Source organism: Sarcophilus harrisii, chromosome 2 (genome assembly GCF_902635505.1).
Source record: "Sarcophilus harrisii chromosome 2, mSarHar1.11, whole genome shotgun sequence".
In the NCBI taxonomy this organism is placed as follows: Eukaryota; Metazoa; Chordata; class Mammalia; order Dasyuromorphia; family Dasyuridae; genus Sarcophilus; species Sarcophilus harrisii.
In genome coordinates, this window is record NC_045427.1 from 636,815,041 (window position 1) to 636,835,333 (window position 20,293).

At 34.4% G+C, this 20,293-nt stretch overlaps 1 protein-coding gene across 3 annotated transcripts in view; it reads left to right on the forward strand.

Moving 5' to 3' along the window:
• The window catches only part of CTNNA3 (catenin alpha 3), a 1,956,715-nt gene extending 1,939,222 nt beyond the window's left edge, over positions 1-17,493 (forward strand). For all 3 annotated transcript variants that reach the window (XM_031949475.1, XM_031949474.1, XM_031949476.1), the window contains one exon: positions 15,317-17,493. In XM_031949475.1, the coding sequence (XP_031805335.1) occupies positions 15,317-15,604 (288 nt within the window). In that variant the 3' untranslated portion in view covers positions 15,605-17,493. The remainder of the gene's footprint in view (positions 1-15,316) is intronic.
• The last annotated feature ends 2,800 nt before the right edge of the window (positions 17,494-20,293 follow it).

A 20,293-nucleotide genomic window follows, 5' to 3' on the forward strand; every position in this document is an offset into this window, starting at 1 on the left:
CATCTGGTTGAAATGCACATTTTATATCAGCTCATATAGAAATGTAGCATGAAAAAACTAATGCATTATTGGCATGCACAGGAATTCAATATACAATATATCTAACAAAAAAATGGATAAGTGATTGTCATACAGATTAAATTGAGAAATTTATGATGTCAGTTTAGGATCAGCTCATTACCACCAGAAATGTTGAAGGAATTATCCTTAATGAGCCTAAACATATTGTTCATTGCAGATTATTCAAGGAACCAGTAGATATTGTGTAATGTACCATTATGTTTCTTAAAAATAGCAGATACCAAGTACTTATTAAGACATAAATTTGTGAGTAGATTTATAGATGATAGCTATTTTTCATAGATTAACAGACGACAAAATCCAGTAAACATGCAAACTTCTTGGAGAATGCAACAAAATCACTTGCATGAACAAATCTATTATCACAGATAAAATTGTCCATAGAAAACACTGACTAAAATTTTAGGATTATTTTAATAAATATCAGCATTCAAATAATCCTGATCTCTCATCTATATGCATTGAAAAGCTTTCATAATATAGAGATGATGAAAGGGAAAAAAAATCATGGAGAAAAAGAAAGAGACACATATAATTATATGTATTGGTTATGAAAATTATTCAATGTACCTAAAGATGAGCCTGGGAAGCAGTTTTTTTTTAATTAAAGAAAGTATGTATTTATCTGCTTGTGCCGTATTCCACAGCAAGTAATATACAAAAAAAAATAGTAAATGAAATATGGCAGGACCCTTTATAACTGAACCCCATCAATATTGAAAAGGGATGAATATAATAATAAAATTCTGTAGTGACTCAAAATTGACAAAACATTTTCTTCATGAGAAATTTCTGAAGTATTTATTATAGATATTATCTTCTACATTTTAGAGAAAAGGACACAATTATTAAAGAAGACCTTTTTATTTTTTTCATGCTTACCCAGCTACTTTTGAGTTAGAGTAATGGCTGCTAGCATATACAAACAGGAGATGCTGGTTAGTCAAAGGGCACCAAGCAAATGCATGGTAGATATGAACTGGCTAAAACATCAATAAAGGATATTATAGAGAAAACAGTACAAATGATGATTTCAGAGAACGATATGAGTGAAAAACATGGAGTAATCGTTGGCTTTTGTGAAAGATAACATTGGATAAAAGTATGAATTCCATAAAGAGCTGAAAAAAAATTGAAAATAATATAGTGCATGGATTCTTAATGCTAATGAAGAGAGGTTGAAATCCAAAATAGAATTGATTAGGTATAGAAGGGTTATGTCCTACTTATAGATGGGTTATGATAATACTACTATCTCAGTGAAATCACAATCCAATTGCAATATACCCAACGTTTAAGGGTAAGAGTTGAAAAATAAATCCAAATTCACTTCCATAGCTCTTGTTCAGACTTTAAAATATCTAAAACAACAACAACTGTAACTTTGTTTTGTTTTGTTTTTGTTTTTGTTTTCTGGAAAGAGATGTGAATTACTAAGACTGCCTTTTGATTGTATAAAGCATTAAAAAATGAAAGTAAATGCTGTATTTCTCCCAGGACTAATAGCTCAAATGGGTTGTCTTTTAATTACCTTTACTTCATTTGGGGAGAAAGTAAATTTAAGAGCTAAAATATTTCCCCAGTAAACATTTCCTAAGTGCAAATGCTTATTTAAATTTTGTGAGGATTGTCAATATGCCTAAGCAGTCTCTTTTATTTTCCAAAAGGAAAATGCTACCTAGATATTTTTGGACACAATGTTTGGGGATTGCTATAGTGAAAACATTGAAAACATGTCCAAATCTTTCCTTCCAATATAGCATTTGTCTTTATTATAACTTCCCATCATTTACAGGGATGAGGAAGAGAGGAGGGAGGCTGAAAAGGAGGGGGGAAATGTTACTGTTATTTTTAATCTTTTTTTTTGGCTTACTTTGTTTTCAGGTTATAATTAAGACAGTTGATTTTCCAATGCATTTCCATTATGTTAGATCAGTTTCATATCATAGATTCTGTGAAGTATTAAATTATGAAGTATTAATTGTAAATTTGGAAATTGAGATGACCAGCATGAATTTTGCATCTCTAGAATGTTAAGGTCAAGCAACATAAATTTTTCAGGATGTTGATGATGTATTATTATGATAATTTGATATAGACTACTTGCCTTGTCATGGCCTAAGTCTTCTCAGATTAAAAAAAAAAAAAAAAAAAAAAAGAGGAGTTCCAGCAAACATTTGGGTAACTGTCTTTCACTATGACTATCCTGTTGTTTAATCATTCAGGACTTTCTGACTTTACTTGACCTCATGGACACTGTCCATGAAAATTTTATGGCACATTTATGGCGAAAATTCTAGAGCCATTTTCTTCTCCAGCATGCCTTCATTTTTAGATGAAAAAACTGAGGAAAATAAGGGTTAAGTGACTTACCCAGGATGACACAGATTTGAATCCAGATCTTTCTGCTCCAGGTCAGGTCCTCTATCCACTGCACCTCCTGACTACCCTTCATTATGACTACATCATAACTCAATTTCTTGTTTGTTGTATGTACCCAAAGTCTGTATATATTTCCTCCTAAGGATTCTGTACATGCTCCCAGAATAACTTTATTGTTTATTATTAATAACCTCTATTCCAAGATATCCACAAATGATTATATTTTAATATACCAAATCTTCCACACATACTATTTCCTTCTCTAATTTTATTCAATTTCTGCAGAATAATATATGCCCATTCAGAACCATAATTAATTTTGAGTTTGTTTATTTTTCTTAATCAATGATTAACACATAAGAATTTTGGATGTCCTACTTTGATAAAAATGCTTGGTAAAGCAAAAAAAAAAAAAAAAGAATAAAAAAATTCATTTTGTTAGTTGAGTAACCATTTAAAAGTCAAGAAATTGAAGCACATAGAGGCTGTAACTTGCATGAGGTCATACTGCTGGTCTATAATGAAACTAGAATTATAATTTATGTTCTCTGAATCCAAAGTCAGTGAGTTTTCATTTAGACCAAAATTAGTTTGTAAAAGAATAATGCTATGGGGGGCAGCTAGGTGGTATAATGGATAGATCACCAGTACTGAAGTCAGGAGGATCTGAGTTCAAATCTAAGCTCAGACACTTAAACTTCCTGGCTGAGTGACCCTGGGCAAGTCACTTAACCCCAATTGCCTCAGAGGAAAAAAATAGGGCTGCATTTCAAAGAATGAGCTCTGGTCAGTAATAAAGAGTTACACCATGGGTAACTCTACTCAAACATCTAATTTTTTTTCTGTTATGAGATAGGTAGAGTATTAGGGGTGTGTGTGTCTGTGTGTGTGTGTGTGTGTGTGTGTGTGTGTGTGGTTTCCTCTGGGTGATCAGGAGAGATTTACCATTTTACTTCCTATATGGTATAGGAGAATGATTTATTAAATCTTTGGCTTCAGGTCCCATGTCATTAGTCAAAACTTTTCCTTCCTACATGTTAATTAAACCTCAAAGGGCCATTCTCTTAGTAAGCAGTTTAAATGAATTAGAAATAAGAAGAGGGGGCATAAAATATAAGTGCAAACATTTATATCTGAGTGGCTGTGAACATTATGTTATGTGACCTCCACTACAAATGTGAAGTCTCATTCTACTTATCTTCTACTACATTGAGGAAAACACAGAAAATTTGGTGCTGAATTCAAATTGTCCATTTCTCAGAGAAGGAACACCAAGAATCTAAAAATTTATTTGAAGAAATCCATACTGTGGTCTACCTGTCATCTATGGAAGGGAGTGGGGGGAAGGAGGATAATTTAGAACAGAAGTTTTTTTGCAAGGGTTAATGCTGAAAAATTACCTATGCATATGTTTTGTAAATAAAAAGCTTTAATTAAATAAAAAAGAAAAGAAAAGAAAAAAAAAAGAAATCTATAATGTCAAAACTCTAGTCTTCTTCCTCAGTCAAATGACCAAAGAAACAAGGATTCTTTTCTTTTTGGCCCTATGCATTCTTATTAACTTGACAGTATCAAAATTAACTCCTTTGTTGAGGATATCAGAGTCTTGTATAACCCCAATGTTTATATTGCTAGCTTCTTTAGAAAAAAGAGAATCGACACTTTTGTGGCAAGAAACTAAGTTCCATCCTACTGCCACCATTCCTCCTTGGCTCTTTCTTTACTTTTAATGACTACCATCTGTGAAGGTTCATTCTCTAAGAAAATTACTACTACCTGCTTTTTGCTCCCAAAGCTCATAAGAAATAAAGAGTAAAAGGGGAAAGTTTTAAGCCTCAGGATACTGCACTTAATACTAAATCAACAGGAATATTTTTAAAAATAATATTGTAAGATTTAAAAGCACTGTCTGTATATTATCATTTTTAATATACTTTCATATTCTTTTATTTTCATCCAGTTGCAAACATATTCCTATTTCCTTGGACATAACCAGCCTTTATTCAGCAAATTTCTATATGGTCCTTCATGTATACATGTGTTTAAAGAAGGGACCATTGCCAAGGCATGAAAAGTTCCTAAAACCTTTGAAGATTTTGCAAAAAAGAAAAAGTCATCCTTGTTGCCACATGCAGAGACCTGTCTCTTCAACTTCATTAAATGAAGAATCACACATATAATTCCTAAGGCTTACTGGTTTGTGATTTTTTTTTACCTTCTCAAGGATTTCAGACCTGACACATAATGTAGCTAATTAGATTTCTTGCCCAGGAAGCAGACAGCTAGACCACTGCCCTGGGCATGTAACCTCAGCTGACTGCTTTTCCTTCACTCAATTTTTCTGCAGCTAAGATGAGAATTTTCTATCTAAAAAGATATAGTAAACATGCTAGGAAAATGGCGCTGAATCTTCGCGATAATACAGTATGTGTCCACCTAAACACTGACAGCATATGTCACAGAAGACAGCAGAGGAAAACTTCTTCAATCTAGGAGGTGAAGATGTAGGTGACAATATGAAAAGCAAACGAAACCTTATCTTTCTATAGCTACACCAATGGCTACAAGACTGTGCACAAGTTCCTAAAACTCTGGGGCAGCTGCCATACCCTCTTATGGTTTGGGAATAATATTAATAACCCAGAAATGGAAACATTAAAACAATTTCATTATTTTCCTGCCATGTAAGAGTTTACTTTACACCAAAGCTTCCTCATAACACACTGAAAAAAAAAATCATTCCTCCCATAACCCAGAACAAATCACAAATTCTTGAGGTATCACACTAGAAACCTCCTTCCTTGATGACATTGTCCATTAATGATGATTTTTTTTTTATTTCAGTCATTAAAGAACCAGAAAATCCATCATTATATTATGGTCCAGATAGATCATGTTCATAGCAAGAATCCTTAACCTGAAGTTTATTATTTTAGCTTTTTTCTTAATATTGTAATGGGTCTCTTAATAATCCTGTAATGGGCTGAAGCTCGAGTTGATGCACTGAGGTCCCAAGCACGTGAGGCTAAGTAGTAATTGGACCATACTCTATTAATACATATGCTTGGAGAAAGAATGGCCCCTGCCCACTCTTTGTGCGAGTCCTGAAATGATGATTTTGGTGGGTGGAGGCAGAGGGGCAGGAAGAGGGGCAGAGAGGACTGATGGCTGGGGTCACAGCTGCTTACATTGTGATCCCGATCCTTCTTCACCTCCACAAAGAATAAAGATCGAAAATTTTCCCCCAACCTGAATTCCTGACTCTGGCTAATTTTGAATATGCAGTCATCACAAATCCTATGCATTTTTCTTTTTTTTTTTTATTATAGCTTTTTATTTACAAGCTATATGCATAGGTAATTTTTCCTTGCAACAGTTGCAAATCCTTTTGTTCCAACTTTTTCCCTCCTTCCCCCCATCCCTTCCCCTAGATGGCAGGTTGGCCAATACATGTTAAAGTATAAGTTAAATACAATATAAGTATACACGTCCAAACAGTTATTTTGCTGTATAAAAAGAATCAGACTTTTCAATAGTGTACAATTAGCCTGTGAAGAAAATCAAAAATGAAGGGGAACAAAAATAGAGGGATTGGGAATTCTATGTAGTGGTTTATAGTCATCTCCCAGAGTTCTTTCGCTGGGTGTAGCTGGTTCAGTTCATTACTGCTCTACTGGAACTGATTTGGTTCATCTCATTGTTGAAGAGGGTCACGTCCATCAATATTGATTCTCATACAGTATTGTTGTTGAAGTATATAATGATCTCCTGGTCCTGCTCATTTCACTCAGCATCAGTTCGTGTAAGTATCTCCAGGCCTTTCTGAAATTCTCCTGCTGGTCATTTCTTAGTGAACAATAATATTCCATAACATTCATGTACCACAATTTATTCAGCCATTCTCCAATTGATGGGCATCCACTCAGTTTCCAGTTTCTGGCCACTACAAAGCGGGCTGCCACAAACATTCTTGCACATACAGATCCTTTTCCCTTCTTTAAAATCTCTTTCCTAGTATCTTACATGATATATTTAAAATTACTCTGAGAAGAGGTTCCTAGACTTTATTAGATAGCTAAAGGAGTATATAAGATATACAAAAATTTAATAATTCCTAGTCTATAAAATCTTTCTGATCTGCTCATATAGTTTTATTAGTTGAGGTGGGTCACTAGCATTTCAGTGATGAAACTACCTCTATTAATTTACATAACCAGTTGTATGAAACTTAAAGATTTAAGAGATTTTTAGAACTAGCATGAAGTTACTTGTTTGGGTTTTTTCTTCACTCATGGAAGGAAATGAATTTGGTCGAATATGACCTCTTCTAGACACAATATATATACTAGACATACAGACTGAATACTTTTTTGATTTAGACTATTCTTATTTTTTTTGCTGCAACAGATATTAAACACTCAAATGATTCCTTTACCAATAATAACATTGCTTGAAAAAAGACAAAATTGATTAATAGAGTGATTTCAAGTGAGAGTTAATGTCACTTTCCACTTTAGGAGTTCATTGTGTATTGAAGCAACAACAACAACAAAAAAAAGGATGTATTTTGATTTCAGATATATGGTATTCAAACTGACTTTCTATGATCTGTTCTTGAAAAGAACAATCTGTATAATAACGATCTCTACTTCCATTTCCAGTGATCACACACCAGCCTCTCAATATCTTCTAGAATTTTGGCAAAGACCTAACACAATTTCAGCAGAATCCAGTTTGAAGACTCCTTACTCTGACCCAGGATAGTTATTACACTGAACAAAAATATAGACATCAAATAAAAGATAACTAGGAGTCCAAAAATAATAACATTTTCTTCTCTGTATGGAACCTTAGAAAAGACTGCCTAGGGAAATAACTCCCTCAAAAATCACATTTTTTTTTTGCCTAAGAAACCTAGACACACATTCAAACTCATAGCTCTATGTTGATTTGCTTTTCCCTAAAGTAAAAACTCTTGTTATTTTTAGAGAGCTAATCCTCATTTTGATGAATTCCAGTTTATCCCAAGGGAGGTTACAAAGACATCAAGCAAAAAGGTACTAACTTTAAGGACTCAAATTCTTTCTAGAAAGAAATTTAAAAATATATTGGTTGAATAGACTTGAATGGAATATGGTACATGGAAAATGAGAAGAATTAGGCAATGAACAATAAGCAACATAATAGGTAGACTGAGCATGGTTTTCTGCTAGCTTTGGCAAGGGGATGAATGAGAAAATTTTCAAGAGTCACTTTCCCATCTTCAACAGTAAAAGCAAAGATGCCCTGCAGACAAATCTCAAGAATTCAAGTGAATAACAAAAACACAGTTATTTTCATTTGTTGATGTAGCATCTGTTCTTTTGAATTAGTGTTTCTGCCTGTGGGTATTCTAGTTGAAAGAGTGAATAAGTGTAACACTTACTTTAAAAGGGGCTACTGATTTTTTGGAGGTAAAAGCAACAAGGTACTATTGTAGCAACCTTCAAGTACTAAGAAAAAAAAGATGTGATAGAAATTTCACAACACCCTTAAAATCAAAATGTATATTGTACATTTTATAGGGAATTTTTAAAAAATAACATTTGGAAACCAGTTCATAGAAATGTTTGGAAAATAGGCTTTGTGGGAATGTTGTCCAATGTGTATTGGAAAGACCAGAACCAGAACATGTGAGGCCTAATTCAAGTTTTCTAGTAATTGGTCCACTAGGCAAGTAATTTCGTTTCTCTGAGAATATTTCTTGTATTCATTAACATTCATTTAGTGGCACTGACTCAAATGGGAGTTTCACTGTGCTTTGAGTGAGGTTAACCTGTCAGTTGTTCCTTCTGGAATGAAGTTTCATGTGACAAGTGAGAAAATGTTCCTTCCAATTCTAACATTCTGTAGACATTCTATAAGTATAGCTTAATATAATATTTATTCCCCACTCCAAATATATGTATTCAATGACTTTTTATTACAAAAATTATTATGTGTATAAAATAGGTCTAATTTCTTCCCATAAGGCCTTAGGGATTTCCCAGCTCCCCAGAAAAAAAATTAGAGATCAACTAACTATACTATAGATAAGTAACATATTAATATGTGTTATCCCATTGGATAATGGCACCAGTTCTATTAATTTATTTATATAGAAAAATTAGAGTATTTCCTGAACTTTCTCAGAAATCAGGAGACTTTCCTAAACTCATATTTCCAGTATGTACAGTAAATGCAATTTGGAGCCAATTTTTTTGTGATGCTGAGAAATGGTCTCTATCTCTTATGCTAAGCCACTTTACTCACCTTCATTCAATTATTATATTCATGATTATGATCAGGGACAAAGTTTTAACTAAATTCTGCAGTGCCTCCAAGTAACTGTTATAATGTTTCACACAGGTGGAAAGGACAAGGGCTATGCAATGGAACAGTAATTGTTCTGTTATCAGGATATCAACAGTGAGAAACTTCTCTGTTTCAGTGAATATTTATATTTTCCCTTCAGTTTAGAGTTTTAGAGAGTGGATACTAGTACTAAGAAGTGAAGAAACTTTCCTGAATCCATGTCAGAGGCAGAATCAAAATGTAGGGCTAATTCTCATTTCACTATATATTGCTACCTCCAAGTATAGCAAATACTTAGCAAATGTTGAATTAATTTGTCATGAAAATGTCATGATTGTTGTTTGGTGTTCAATCATTTTTCAGTTTTGTCCAAATTTTTGTGACTCCATTTGGGGTTTTCTTGGCAAAGATATTGGGGAGATTTGCCATTTTCTTTTCCAGCTTATTTTATACATGAGGAAACTCAGGAAAATTACCCAGGATTACATAGCTAGTAAGTGTTTGGGAGCAGATTGAACTTAGGAAAATGAGTCTTCCTGACTCCAAGTCTGATATTCTGACCATTGTATCAATTGGCTACTTGTAACAACAGAGCTATACACAAGTATATCCTTGGTCACAATAAATTCTGCCTTCTTGGAGGAATTCAATCACAGATATTGGATGGCCTCTAACAGTTATTTTATAGGATTAGATGATTATCAGGGTCCTAACCCCAAATTTTGTGATTTTGTGATTTTTTTTCAAATATATTTGCCTATTTAACCCAAACTTTGTTTCAATTCTGGTCAGAAAACTTTATTAAGTACCTGCCACATATTAGAAACCATGCTGGGCTGTAGGCAGAAGTAGTGCCTACCTCAAATAAAGGTGAAATTTTGTGTATGTATGCAAGTGTGCAAATGACATAAATTGTATCCCCTGGAATCTTTGGGGGGGGGGGTGTTCTTAACTCTCATGCCCTTCAGGTCTCTGGGAGGGGCACACCTTTCCCAGACAACTCCCAAGATAAGTAATCTCATTCGATTTTAATTGAATTGAATTGAAAATCAGTCCCTCAGATCAAAGAAGCCCCAAACCTCAGAAGGCTAATAAAAGACTCTGCACTCTGAAGCTTTGCTAAATGCCCTTCTGGACTTAGTCCACTGATGAAGATATTTTCTTCTCAGTGTAAACCCGTCTTTGCTAAATTCCTAATCAGGAGTTTGCCAGCTAAAAAAGCTGTCTTCTTAGCATATTTTTTCTTAGCATAAATAAACACATTTTTTTGCCCCAAACCGCTCGCCTGTATTCATTGGGGTTTGTGAATTCTTTCACAAAAACTTCCACTGGCCAAAAGGGATCCCATTGCTTCTAGGGGCTCTCTTACCCTCAATTCTCTCATCACTAAGATAGACACAAAATGTGGAAAGTGAAATGACAATACTAAAATACAAGTTAGACAATGAATAAACAAGTAGATAATGTAAAAATATAGTTTAATAAAATCTAAGGAATTAAGCATAGCTCTGGGATGGGAAAAGGCAGGGGGGAAAAGTTAATTGGTAGACATGTACCCCTAAGTTATCAGAAGGATGAAAATAGCAAGTCCTGTGGAATATTTGAGTGTTCAAACCCCTATGTCCAGATGACAAATGTGATGGGATGAAGACCTTGGATAGAGAAGTGACATACAAGAAAGGCAAATGCTATCTCAAATTTCAAAAAGAAAAGGACATAATCTGCAAACTACAGTGAAATGATGTTTTTTAGAAGAATTCAGCTCTATCCCAACCCCCCCCCCAAAAAAAAAAACAAAAACAAGAATTCAGAAATTATAAAATGGTCACTGACAATCTGGGGAAATAATCAGTTAATTTTGAAGAGACACAATCAATGCCTTTACCAAGATCAGTTCATGATAGACTAACATCATTTTGCTTTTGGACAGATTTCCTAGACTACCAGGTCAGATGAGTACTATAGATAAGGTTTACAGTGTGTTTAGCACAGTTCCTTCATATTGTTCTTTTAGACAGTTCTAGCATTTATGAGTTCGTACTCTTTGGGTGGTTAGACTCAAATGATTCAATGATAAGTTGGATAGAGATCTTTTCTAGAGTGCTGCAAGACATCCATGCTTAGCCCTGAGTTGCTCATCGCTTTCCCTTCCCATAAATTAATTGAATAAAAACAGAGATGTTCATCAGATTAAAGGGTACAAAGTTTGGAGGATATACATGAAAAATTGAAGTATTGATGAGTAAATTGAGCCACTTATGGATTAAATCATTTTTATTTCCTCCCCCCAAAACATGTGATCCTATCAAATTTCTTTTTTATATAACAATACAATGTCCTTCTTAATCTCCAAAGCAAAATACACCTGCTTCTACACTATCCACATATTTTGTGTTTCCCCTATTAAAATCTAAGATTTTGTTGTGGTTTTTTGGGACTTAGCACGGATTTTTTTTTTAATTGTGTAAGAGCTTAAGTGATGAAAATTCATTCATTAAGGGGGCTCTTGATTGGGTTTAAGTTTGATTAAATATTCTCTCTGGATCCTCCCTATATGTATTTCTGAGATTCTACAAATCTACAAGAGATATTAGGGTATATTTTCATGCGGGAGATAACCAATTTGCGTCTTGTAGGAAGATTAGTATTTTTGTTTTGTTTTGTTTTGCTGAGGCAATTGGGGTCAAGTGAGTTGCCCAGGATCATACAACTAGGATGTGTTAAGTGTCTGAGGGCAGATTTGAACTCTGGTTCTCCTGACTTCAGGGCTGGTGCTCTGGAAGATTAATTTTAATACATGGTATTGATTGTGGATCAGGATGAGAGTATACATGGAGAATGGAATTCATAACAACACAAAGATATAATATAACTTTAGTCATCAAAGGAATTTTTCAATTTTTTATAGTTATATTTTTAAGTTCTGGCCCAGTGTTGGAACTTAGCAGTTGTCCAATCAATGATTCTTTAATGATTAATTGATAGGATAGGACAGGTAGAAATTCATGAGTTCAGAGAACAGAGTGTGTGAAGATGAATAGTGTGAAATAAGGCTTTGCATATATATATATATATATATATATATATATATATATATAAAATCACAAGGTCTTACATTAGAGGCTTTGAAGATTTTTTTGGGGGGTTGTTATTTGTTTGATTTAATAAGCAATATAGAGCAACAATTATTTTTGAGCAGTAGAGTAGCGTAATAGTAACGTGTGACAATGGATGTCAAAAGAAGGCATTAAAAAACATTATCAAGGTTGAATTGATGGAATCTAGCAATTTGACATGGGAAATGAGGGAGAGAAATCTCAAGCTTTGCTTGCTTAGAGAATGGAAATATAATCAACTAAAATGGTCGAGGAAGAGTATGTGTTCATTTGTAATATGATAAAAATTAATGCAATAGTAACATAGCGAGATGAAGTTTTCTTGTGGGTATTTGTAAAAGATGATGTAAAAGTAGAGAAAACATAGAATTGTTTGGGGTGAGGAAGGAAGGATGTCTTCAAAAAATGATTGTGGAAGCTGTGGGATTAAGCAATTGAGAGCAAAGGAGAATGCATAGAGAAGTAAGAAATGAGGGTTGGCCTTTGATCCAGCAGTGTTACTACTGGGCTTGTATCCCAAAGAGATCTTAAAGAAGGGAAAGGGACCTGTATGTGCACGAATATTTGTGGCAGCCCTTTTTGTAGTGGCTAGAAACTGGAAACTGAATGGATGTCCATCAGTTGGAAAATGGCTGAATAAATTGTGGTATATGAATGTTATGGGATAATATTGTTCTGTAAGAAACGACCAACAGGTGATTTCAGAAAGGCCTGGAGAGACTTATGTGAACTGATGCTGAGTGAAACGAACAGAGCCAGGAGATCATTATATACTTCAACAACAACACTATATGATGATCAATTCTGATGGACCTGGCCATCCTCAGCAATGAGATCAAACAAATCAGTTTCTTTTTTTTTTGTTTTAAATTTAATAGCCTTTTATTTACAGGATATATGCATGGGTAACTTTACAGCATTAACAATTGCCAAACCTCTTGTTCCAGTTTTTCACCTCTTACCCCCCACCCCCTCCCCCAAATGGCAGGATGACCAGTAGATGTTAAGTACATTAAAATATAAATTAGATACACAATAAGTATACATGACCAAAACGTTATTTTGCTGTACAAAAAGAATCAGACTCTGAAATATTGTACAATTAGCTTGTGAAGGAAATCAAAAATGCATGTGGGCATAAATATAGGGATTGGGAATTCAATGTAATGGTTTTTAGTCATCTCCCAGAGTTCTTTCTCTGGGCGTAGCTGGTTCAGTTCATTACTGCTCCATTGAAACTGATTTGGTTGCATATATGATGACCAGTTCTGATGGACCTGGCCATCCTCAGCAACGAGATCAACCAAATCATTTCCAATGGAGAAGTAATGAACTGAACCAGCTATGCCCAGAAAAAGAACTCTGGGAGATGACTAAGAACTGTTACGTAGAATTCCCAATCCCTCTATTTTTGCCCACCTGCATTTTTTATTTCCTTCACAGGCTAACTGTACAATGATTCTTTTTGTACAGCAAAATAATGGTTTGGACATATATACTTATTTTGTATTTAATTTATACTCTAATATGTTTAACATGTATTGGGCATCCTGCCATCTAGGAAAGGGGGTGGGGGGAAGGAGGGGAAAAATTGGAACAAAAGATTTGGCAATTATCAATGCTGTAAAATTACCCATGCATATAACTTCTAAATAAAAAGCTATTAAAATAAAAAAAGAAGAAGAAAAAAAAATAAAATAAAATTGGGTTCTGCTCCTAGAGTGGAGAGACCACCATCTCAAAAAAAAAAAAAAAAAAAAAAAAAAAAAAAAAAAAAAAAGAAAAGAAAAGAAAAGAAAAAAAAGGAAATGAGGGTTGCGTTTGGAGACTTGGGAAATGGTAACATGTAGGGCATGAGATGAGGAGAATGGAAGCAAGTGAAAAAGGAAGTCAGAGAATGAGATATAGCAGAGGATGTTGCTAAGGAAGACAAATCAGAAAATAATATTAAGAGAGGGCTTATTAACAAAGAGAAGCACTATAAGATTTAGGGGAATTTAGGAATGAAAAAGGCTCTTGTATCTAGCAATAAATATCTCACTAGTCACCTAGAGAAATGAGTATCAAGACACCAATGGATTTAATAGTCCCTGAATTCTTTGCTAAGAAAATACATTGAGGAAAAAATATTAGAAAATCCTGGAGGTCAAACTGGGTATGTTTGATGTCTTAAAATCCGACAGGCAGTTGGACCTTATTTAACAGAGCCCTAGGTCTATCCTAATAGAGATAGAAGAAGGGGGCAAGAATTCTACTTGAGGAGATAATTCTGAATTTTGAGTCAGGCTATTCTTGTTTTAATAAATCATTATGTATGTACATCTATCACTGTGAATGGGACAGTGCTGGAAGTATGATGGCAAAAATAAAAACCTCTTCCATGATACCTACTCTCAGGGAGGCTGAAACAAAGCCAGAGATAAAGTATAAATGTATAACTACCTAATAACAATCTTGTTATCCCTTCTATGTAAATGTGTAGAAACATACATACAAATATATGTATAGGGATAATCGTCATATAACTTCTATATAACATATGCATTTTATATGAAATTTTTCTAAGATGAATTTCCTAGTGCAGAAACTGCCCTTTCCAGGGCAATTGGGCAACTAATCTTTTATGTATAGTTTTAGAGAGCTGCTTAGAACACTAAGAAATTTAATGCTATCTCCATGCTTGTCTAGCTTGTATATGTCAGCAGCAGGATTTATTACCTAGTTCTTTTTGACTCCAAAGCTGGAACTCCATCTATATCATATATTACATCTCTTTGCTTGCTTCTTTTCACTTTTTCATTAATATTTGTAGCTATACACACATACATATACACATATACATGCATATACAAGCATGATGTAACATTTTCCCCCTTCCCCTGCCTTGGCCCGCAAAGCAGAGTGTGTGGATCCTGGAAGAAAAGAGATAAGGTCAAGAGACAGGGGAGGGGGAAGAATGGAGGCAAGACAAAACAATCTGATCAAGCCTCGTTTTAATGAGTGAAATAGTACAGGTATATATAGCAATAGGAAAGGAAGCAGGGTTGCAAACTTAGTACAGGGTGGGAGTCCTAGACAAAGGTTTGGTTTCCCGCCCAAGGATGAGCTGATCAGGTGTCTTTGGTCACTCAGTAGGATGTGATTAGGAGATGCCTAGATATCTGCCTATTCAAGGTTAAGGCAGTCTTTGGAATGTGGCCTTATCACCTGTTTGGCCTTATGGCCTTATCACCTGTAGATTAGTGCCACTCCCCACATTCCCCCATTAAGTTTATAGTTACCTCATTCATTCCTAGAATCAGTCAGGGACTACAAGGAATTCTATAGTTTTAGAAGATGTTTGATCCTTATGTTGTGACTTTCTCCTGATCTCCTCAAAGTAATTGCTACCTTTCTCATTCCAGTTGGATAGTGTCACCTCTCTAATCCAAGCTGCCAAGAACTTGATGAATGCTGTAGTCCACACCGTGAAAATGTCCTACATTGCCTCCACCAAGATCATCAGGATCCAAAGTTCTACAGGGCCCCGACATCCTGTAGTCATGTGGAGAATGAAAGCTCCTGCAAAAAAGCCGCTGATTAAACGAGAGAAGCCAGAGGAGGTCTTTGCAGCAGTGAGAAGAGGTTCTGCTAAAAAGCAAATCCACCCTGTCCAAGTCATGAGTGAATTCAGAGGAAGACAAGTCAACTAGACTGGCTACTCGACTCCAGCTAATCCATTCTTAGAGCCCTACTCAATTCACTACTTTTATTTTCACTAGATCAGTTTCTTGCTCAATTCACTGCTTTTGTTTTCACTAGATCAATTCCTTAAGTGCACTAATAATTGAACAAGTAGCATAAGATATATAGGGCTAGGTGGACAACTCTAAGAAATATGACTTCACACCATACCTTATATTTGGCAAAAAATATTGGTTGTTGTTGGTTCAATTCCCCTTGCATCACCTCAAGGACAATCTTCTACTTCTCTCTACCCCACAGCAACCAAAAAAGAATCCTACCTGTTTCCATGAATTTCAGTAATCACCCCTTATTTGGGGTGTTGAAATTCCTTAATAAAAGTCACTATCTTGATTTTCAATGGAAAGAATCCCTCAAAAATACTTATTAAGCGTCCATTATGTACCAGGCACTGTGCTATAAGCCAGGGATACATATCAAACAAATAATTTCATCATGAAGCCTTTTGATATTATTTACTGCTACCAACCATTGTATCTGGCAAGCAGTAGACCCAATAACATGCCAGTCAATGGATTGTTAGATTAACTAAAAAATATGCAACTCCTCATTCTCTTTCACTTTCCTACCTATCATAAGATTCCTGTTATCCATAAGATTAACAGTTATGCTTTACAGAGGTATATAATCATTAAGGACATATTTTCTAATACTGCAGCCCATTAATAATCAGCTACATCACTCATAGAAACTGAACCAAGTTTTAGTAGCTAAACAAGTTGCCGGTTCCAGTAGTTCAATCCATTATATTTGAAGTATTTTGCATTCGTAGATAACTTTGCACCATTTCAGATGAGTATGCTCATAATAATTAGCCAATGCACAGGTCCCTTTCTTCAATGTAGTCATCTGAAGTTCTGGCTTATATAGGTTTCATTCTGGCTGAATGAATAGATCATCACCCATTGTGGAAATCAAGAGAGTATAGTAGAGCTGGGTGGGGTGGGGGTGTTTATAATAGAAAAAACAAAAACAAATTTTCTCTGTAAGTCCAAAATCCCTTCATCAATCCATAACTATTATAAAAAGAGGGAGTATTGGCTTGAAAACCTCTGAATATTTAGAGAACTTAAAAAAAAATTAATGTTGTATATTACTCCATTGAATACCAAAGGCAAGTTTGTAGTAGTGATTCCAGATTGCTTTTGATAACCTTGTAATACAAGCCTTTACAAACTTTTCTAATACCAATCCCTGTTAGGAGGCCCTATTCAAGTATATAGTTGCCTATAAAAACACAAACTTGAGTGCTCCCTAAAGCTGCCTTCTGACCATGCTCACGTATAGCACTTGTCTTTCAAAAAGCCCTTTGGTAGTTAAACCTGTTTTCTTGCTGTTCAATCCTCAAGGACCTCAGTGGTCCTTCAGAGGCCACACAGTACACTGAAAAAATAAAGAAATCATCAAAGACATGCATTCAAATCCCACCTCTGACAGTGATTGGCAAACTATAAAATCTCACATAGACTTAATATCTTCCAATGTAAAATGGGGACAATAATAGCAATACTACTTTCAACCCAGATTTGTCTAGGAAATTGAATGAGATAGTGCAGGTCACATGTTTGGGAATCATTAAAAGGATCCATCAAAGGTTATGTGGTTTTAAGAAAGGCTGCTGAAATCAGGAAAAACTTGAGTTGGAATCCCATCTCTGATATTCTCTGGTTGTGTAACTATGAACATGACAAAACAAAACAAATCTCTTTCAGTCTTAGTTTCCTCTAAGGCCTTTAATAACCAGCATCCTAGGTTGTTGTGAGAATCACTTGATATAATGCATGTAAAGTGTTTTGCAAACATTAAAGGGCTAAATAAATCTCAGTTATCATTTGTATTCTTGCGACTGCTACATTTGTTACGTCTGTTGACCATTCCTCATTATTTTCAAACATTTCAACACAAGATCCTTATTTTTCCTTCTCCATCTTAGTTTCTTAACCAATTTTGTTTAGCTTTAGATCTCTACTTCACATTAAATCAAAGGTGATGGAAGTAAAATGCATCAAGATCATAGCTTTCCAATTGATTCCTGACTTTCAAAGATTACTTTGTTTTCCATAGAAAACAAAACAAAAAAGACAAATTTATACTTCCTGTGGAAAGAATCCTATCCAGTGTCAGAGGACATAAGTTTAAAGTCCTGACTTTACCATTTTAATCTGCTGTGATCTTGGGCAAAATTAATTCCTAAATGTTAGATTCCTATCTAAAAGAAGAAGAACCCAACTAAATAACCTCTAAGGACGTTTCAGCTCAAAATCTATGATTTAATGCATCTAAAGAGGGAATGTGTTAACAGTTGATACAAGTCTTTGTCAGGAAATCTAAGGTTCAAGTCTCACCTTTGCCTAAGCTCTGTGATCCTCAGCAGGCCACTTAACCATTGATACTCTAAAGAACTCATTAAAACCATGAATTAGAAATAAGATTCCCATCTACATAAGTAGAGGGAATTTACTTTTCCAGACATTTGTTATCTCAATGAATAGTACACAATTACTTTTTCTGTGTAATAATGATTTTTCCTGGTATTTTCCCAGTGTGACAAAAACAAAACAAATTTTATCTGTTAGCAAAGTTATATGGGAAATAGGGAAAATGTATTAATTGCATGTCAATGGTACATAATCTTTTTAAGGAACTTCTCATTATGGGGGAAAAAATGGACCATGTTAGCTGATTTCCATGATTACATTTTCCTCCAAAAGTCAATAATCACAATAGAGCCCTTATTTCTCAAGAGTTAGATTCTGGCTGTAGTGCTGTATGCTAAATATCTAAGCTGGATTTATTCTTTGCAAGTAAAGGAGAACAGCAATAATTCAGATCTAGTTTGCATTTCTTTGGTTAAAATACATAGATAAATATCATAATCCCTTCCCTCTCAGTGTGTTAATAGTACAAATCTCTTTAAACCACATAGAAAACAGAATCCTGGGGTCAGGTGAGATTGCAAAAGTAATATAGTCTCACAAGCCCACATTTAATTGATTAAAAAGCCACTTTGCAATTAATCTTACAAATTATCATTTACTTCTTTGTTACAAAATATGTTTATAAGACAATAAACTAGAATGATTCCATCTTTTTTCCAAAAGCAGATATGTTCTTGATTTGCAAGCTAGAAATAAATATAATCTGATTTTTCAGGTAAATTGTTCTAGCAGTATAGAATCTCATAGTACAAGGGATCCTAGAATTTAACCATTCTGACAGATATTTTACTGCTTATCCAAACTTGAGTAATAATCCTATTCTCCCTAAGCCATATTTCCCCCCATGCATAGTTCAAGGTTGGACTAGATGGAAACTTATGTCCATATATCTCTACATCTGGGGTATGGTTTTAATAAAGTGCCACCCAAATAAATAGCAACCAAATGAAGATAAAATGTCAACTGGATAATAATGTTAAATGTATTTAAAGAAGAAAAAGAAATAATTACAGTTAAACAATAGATACATTTAAGCAGAGAAAAATATTTAGAAAAATTTAATTCCTTAGTGATGTCATGCTTATTTCAGATTTTAATTCATGAACACAGTCTTCTTTCTGCTAGGAAGTCAGAGAAGACCTACAATTATATGATTCCTAAATCAACAACTCGCTTAAAAAAATAAAAGATTTTTTTTTTTTGCCAGATAGTTAAACATATGGGTGGAAGGAGGAGAAATGAAGAGGGAGAAAGAGAAATGGAATTTCAATTTCTTTTACTAATTTTTCTAAGAAAAAAAGACACCTGATTCTTAGAACAGTCTACAAACAACAGCAATTATCTTACCTTGATGGATCATGAACTAAAAGGCAATGCAGTCCCGAAGAAGAATGTGGTACTCGGAAATAAGGAGACCTATAGTCAAATTATACTTTGCTCTTATACATTGAAACCAGAATTTATTTGTAAAGTAATTTAATTTGGGGGGCTTCAAGTTTCTCTTTAAAATGATGGGAATAGACTAGCTAATCTCTTTTTTCTTTAAACTTCATGATTCTATCTTTTCATTCACAAAACACCTTTCTCCAGTCACACATTGTCTAAAGAACTAACAAACATCAGCTTCTGAATCCTTGTAAGAACTATTATATTTTCCATTGTGGTTAAAGATTATCCATGTCTATTAATCCATATGCCTAATGTTTCCTAGATTTCATATATGCCATAATTACAAAAAAAATAAATAAAATAGGTCTTTTTAATACCTCTCAGCATATTCTTCCCTCCCCTCCCTTTTCTTCCCCAGGACATAAGTGATTAAAGTTACCCCCCCCCCATTTTATTATTCATGTTTTTTGTTTGTTTTTAATTGTCTTTGCCATTGTATCTGAAGTCCAGTCCACAACCTGGGCTTCCTTCCCACTTGCATACCCTTTAGAGCAATGGTAAATATGAACTATGTCAGTGCCAGGTTTAGCTGCTCCAGAAAGAGGCTAAAAGGAAGGTTATTCTAACTGAAAACATCCAATTTTCTATAGTCAGGAGAGTTTTCCCAATCCTGTTATTATGAACCAGACTGAAAAGAAACTACAACTCTTTGGATGTGCCTGGAAATACTCACTTCTCTTTTGAATAAGGTCTTCCTCAGTTTTGAAAATCTTTGTATTAAAACATTTTCTCAACTCCAACTACTTCTTC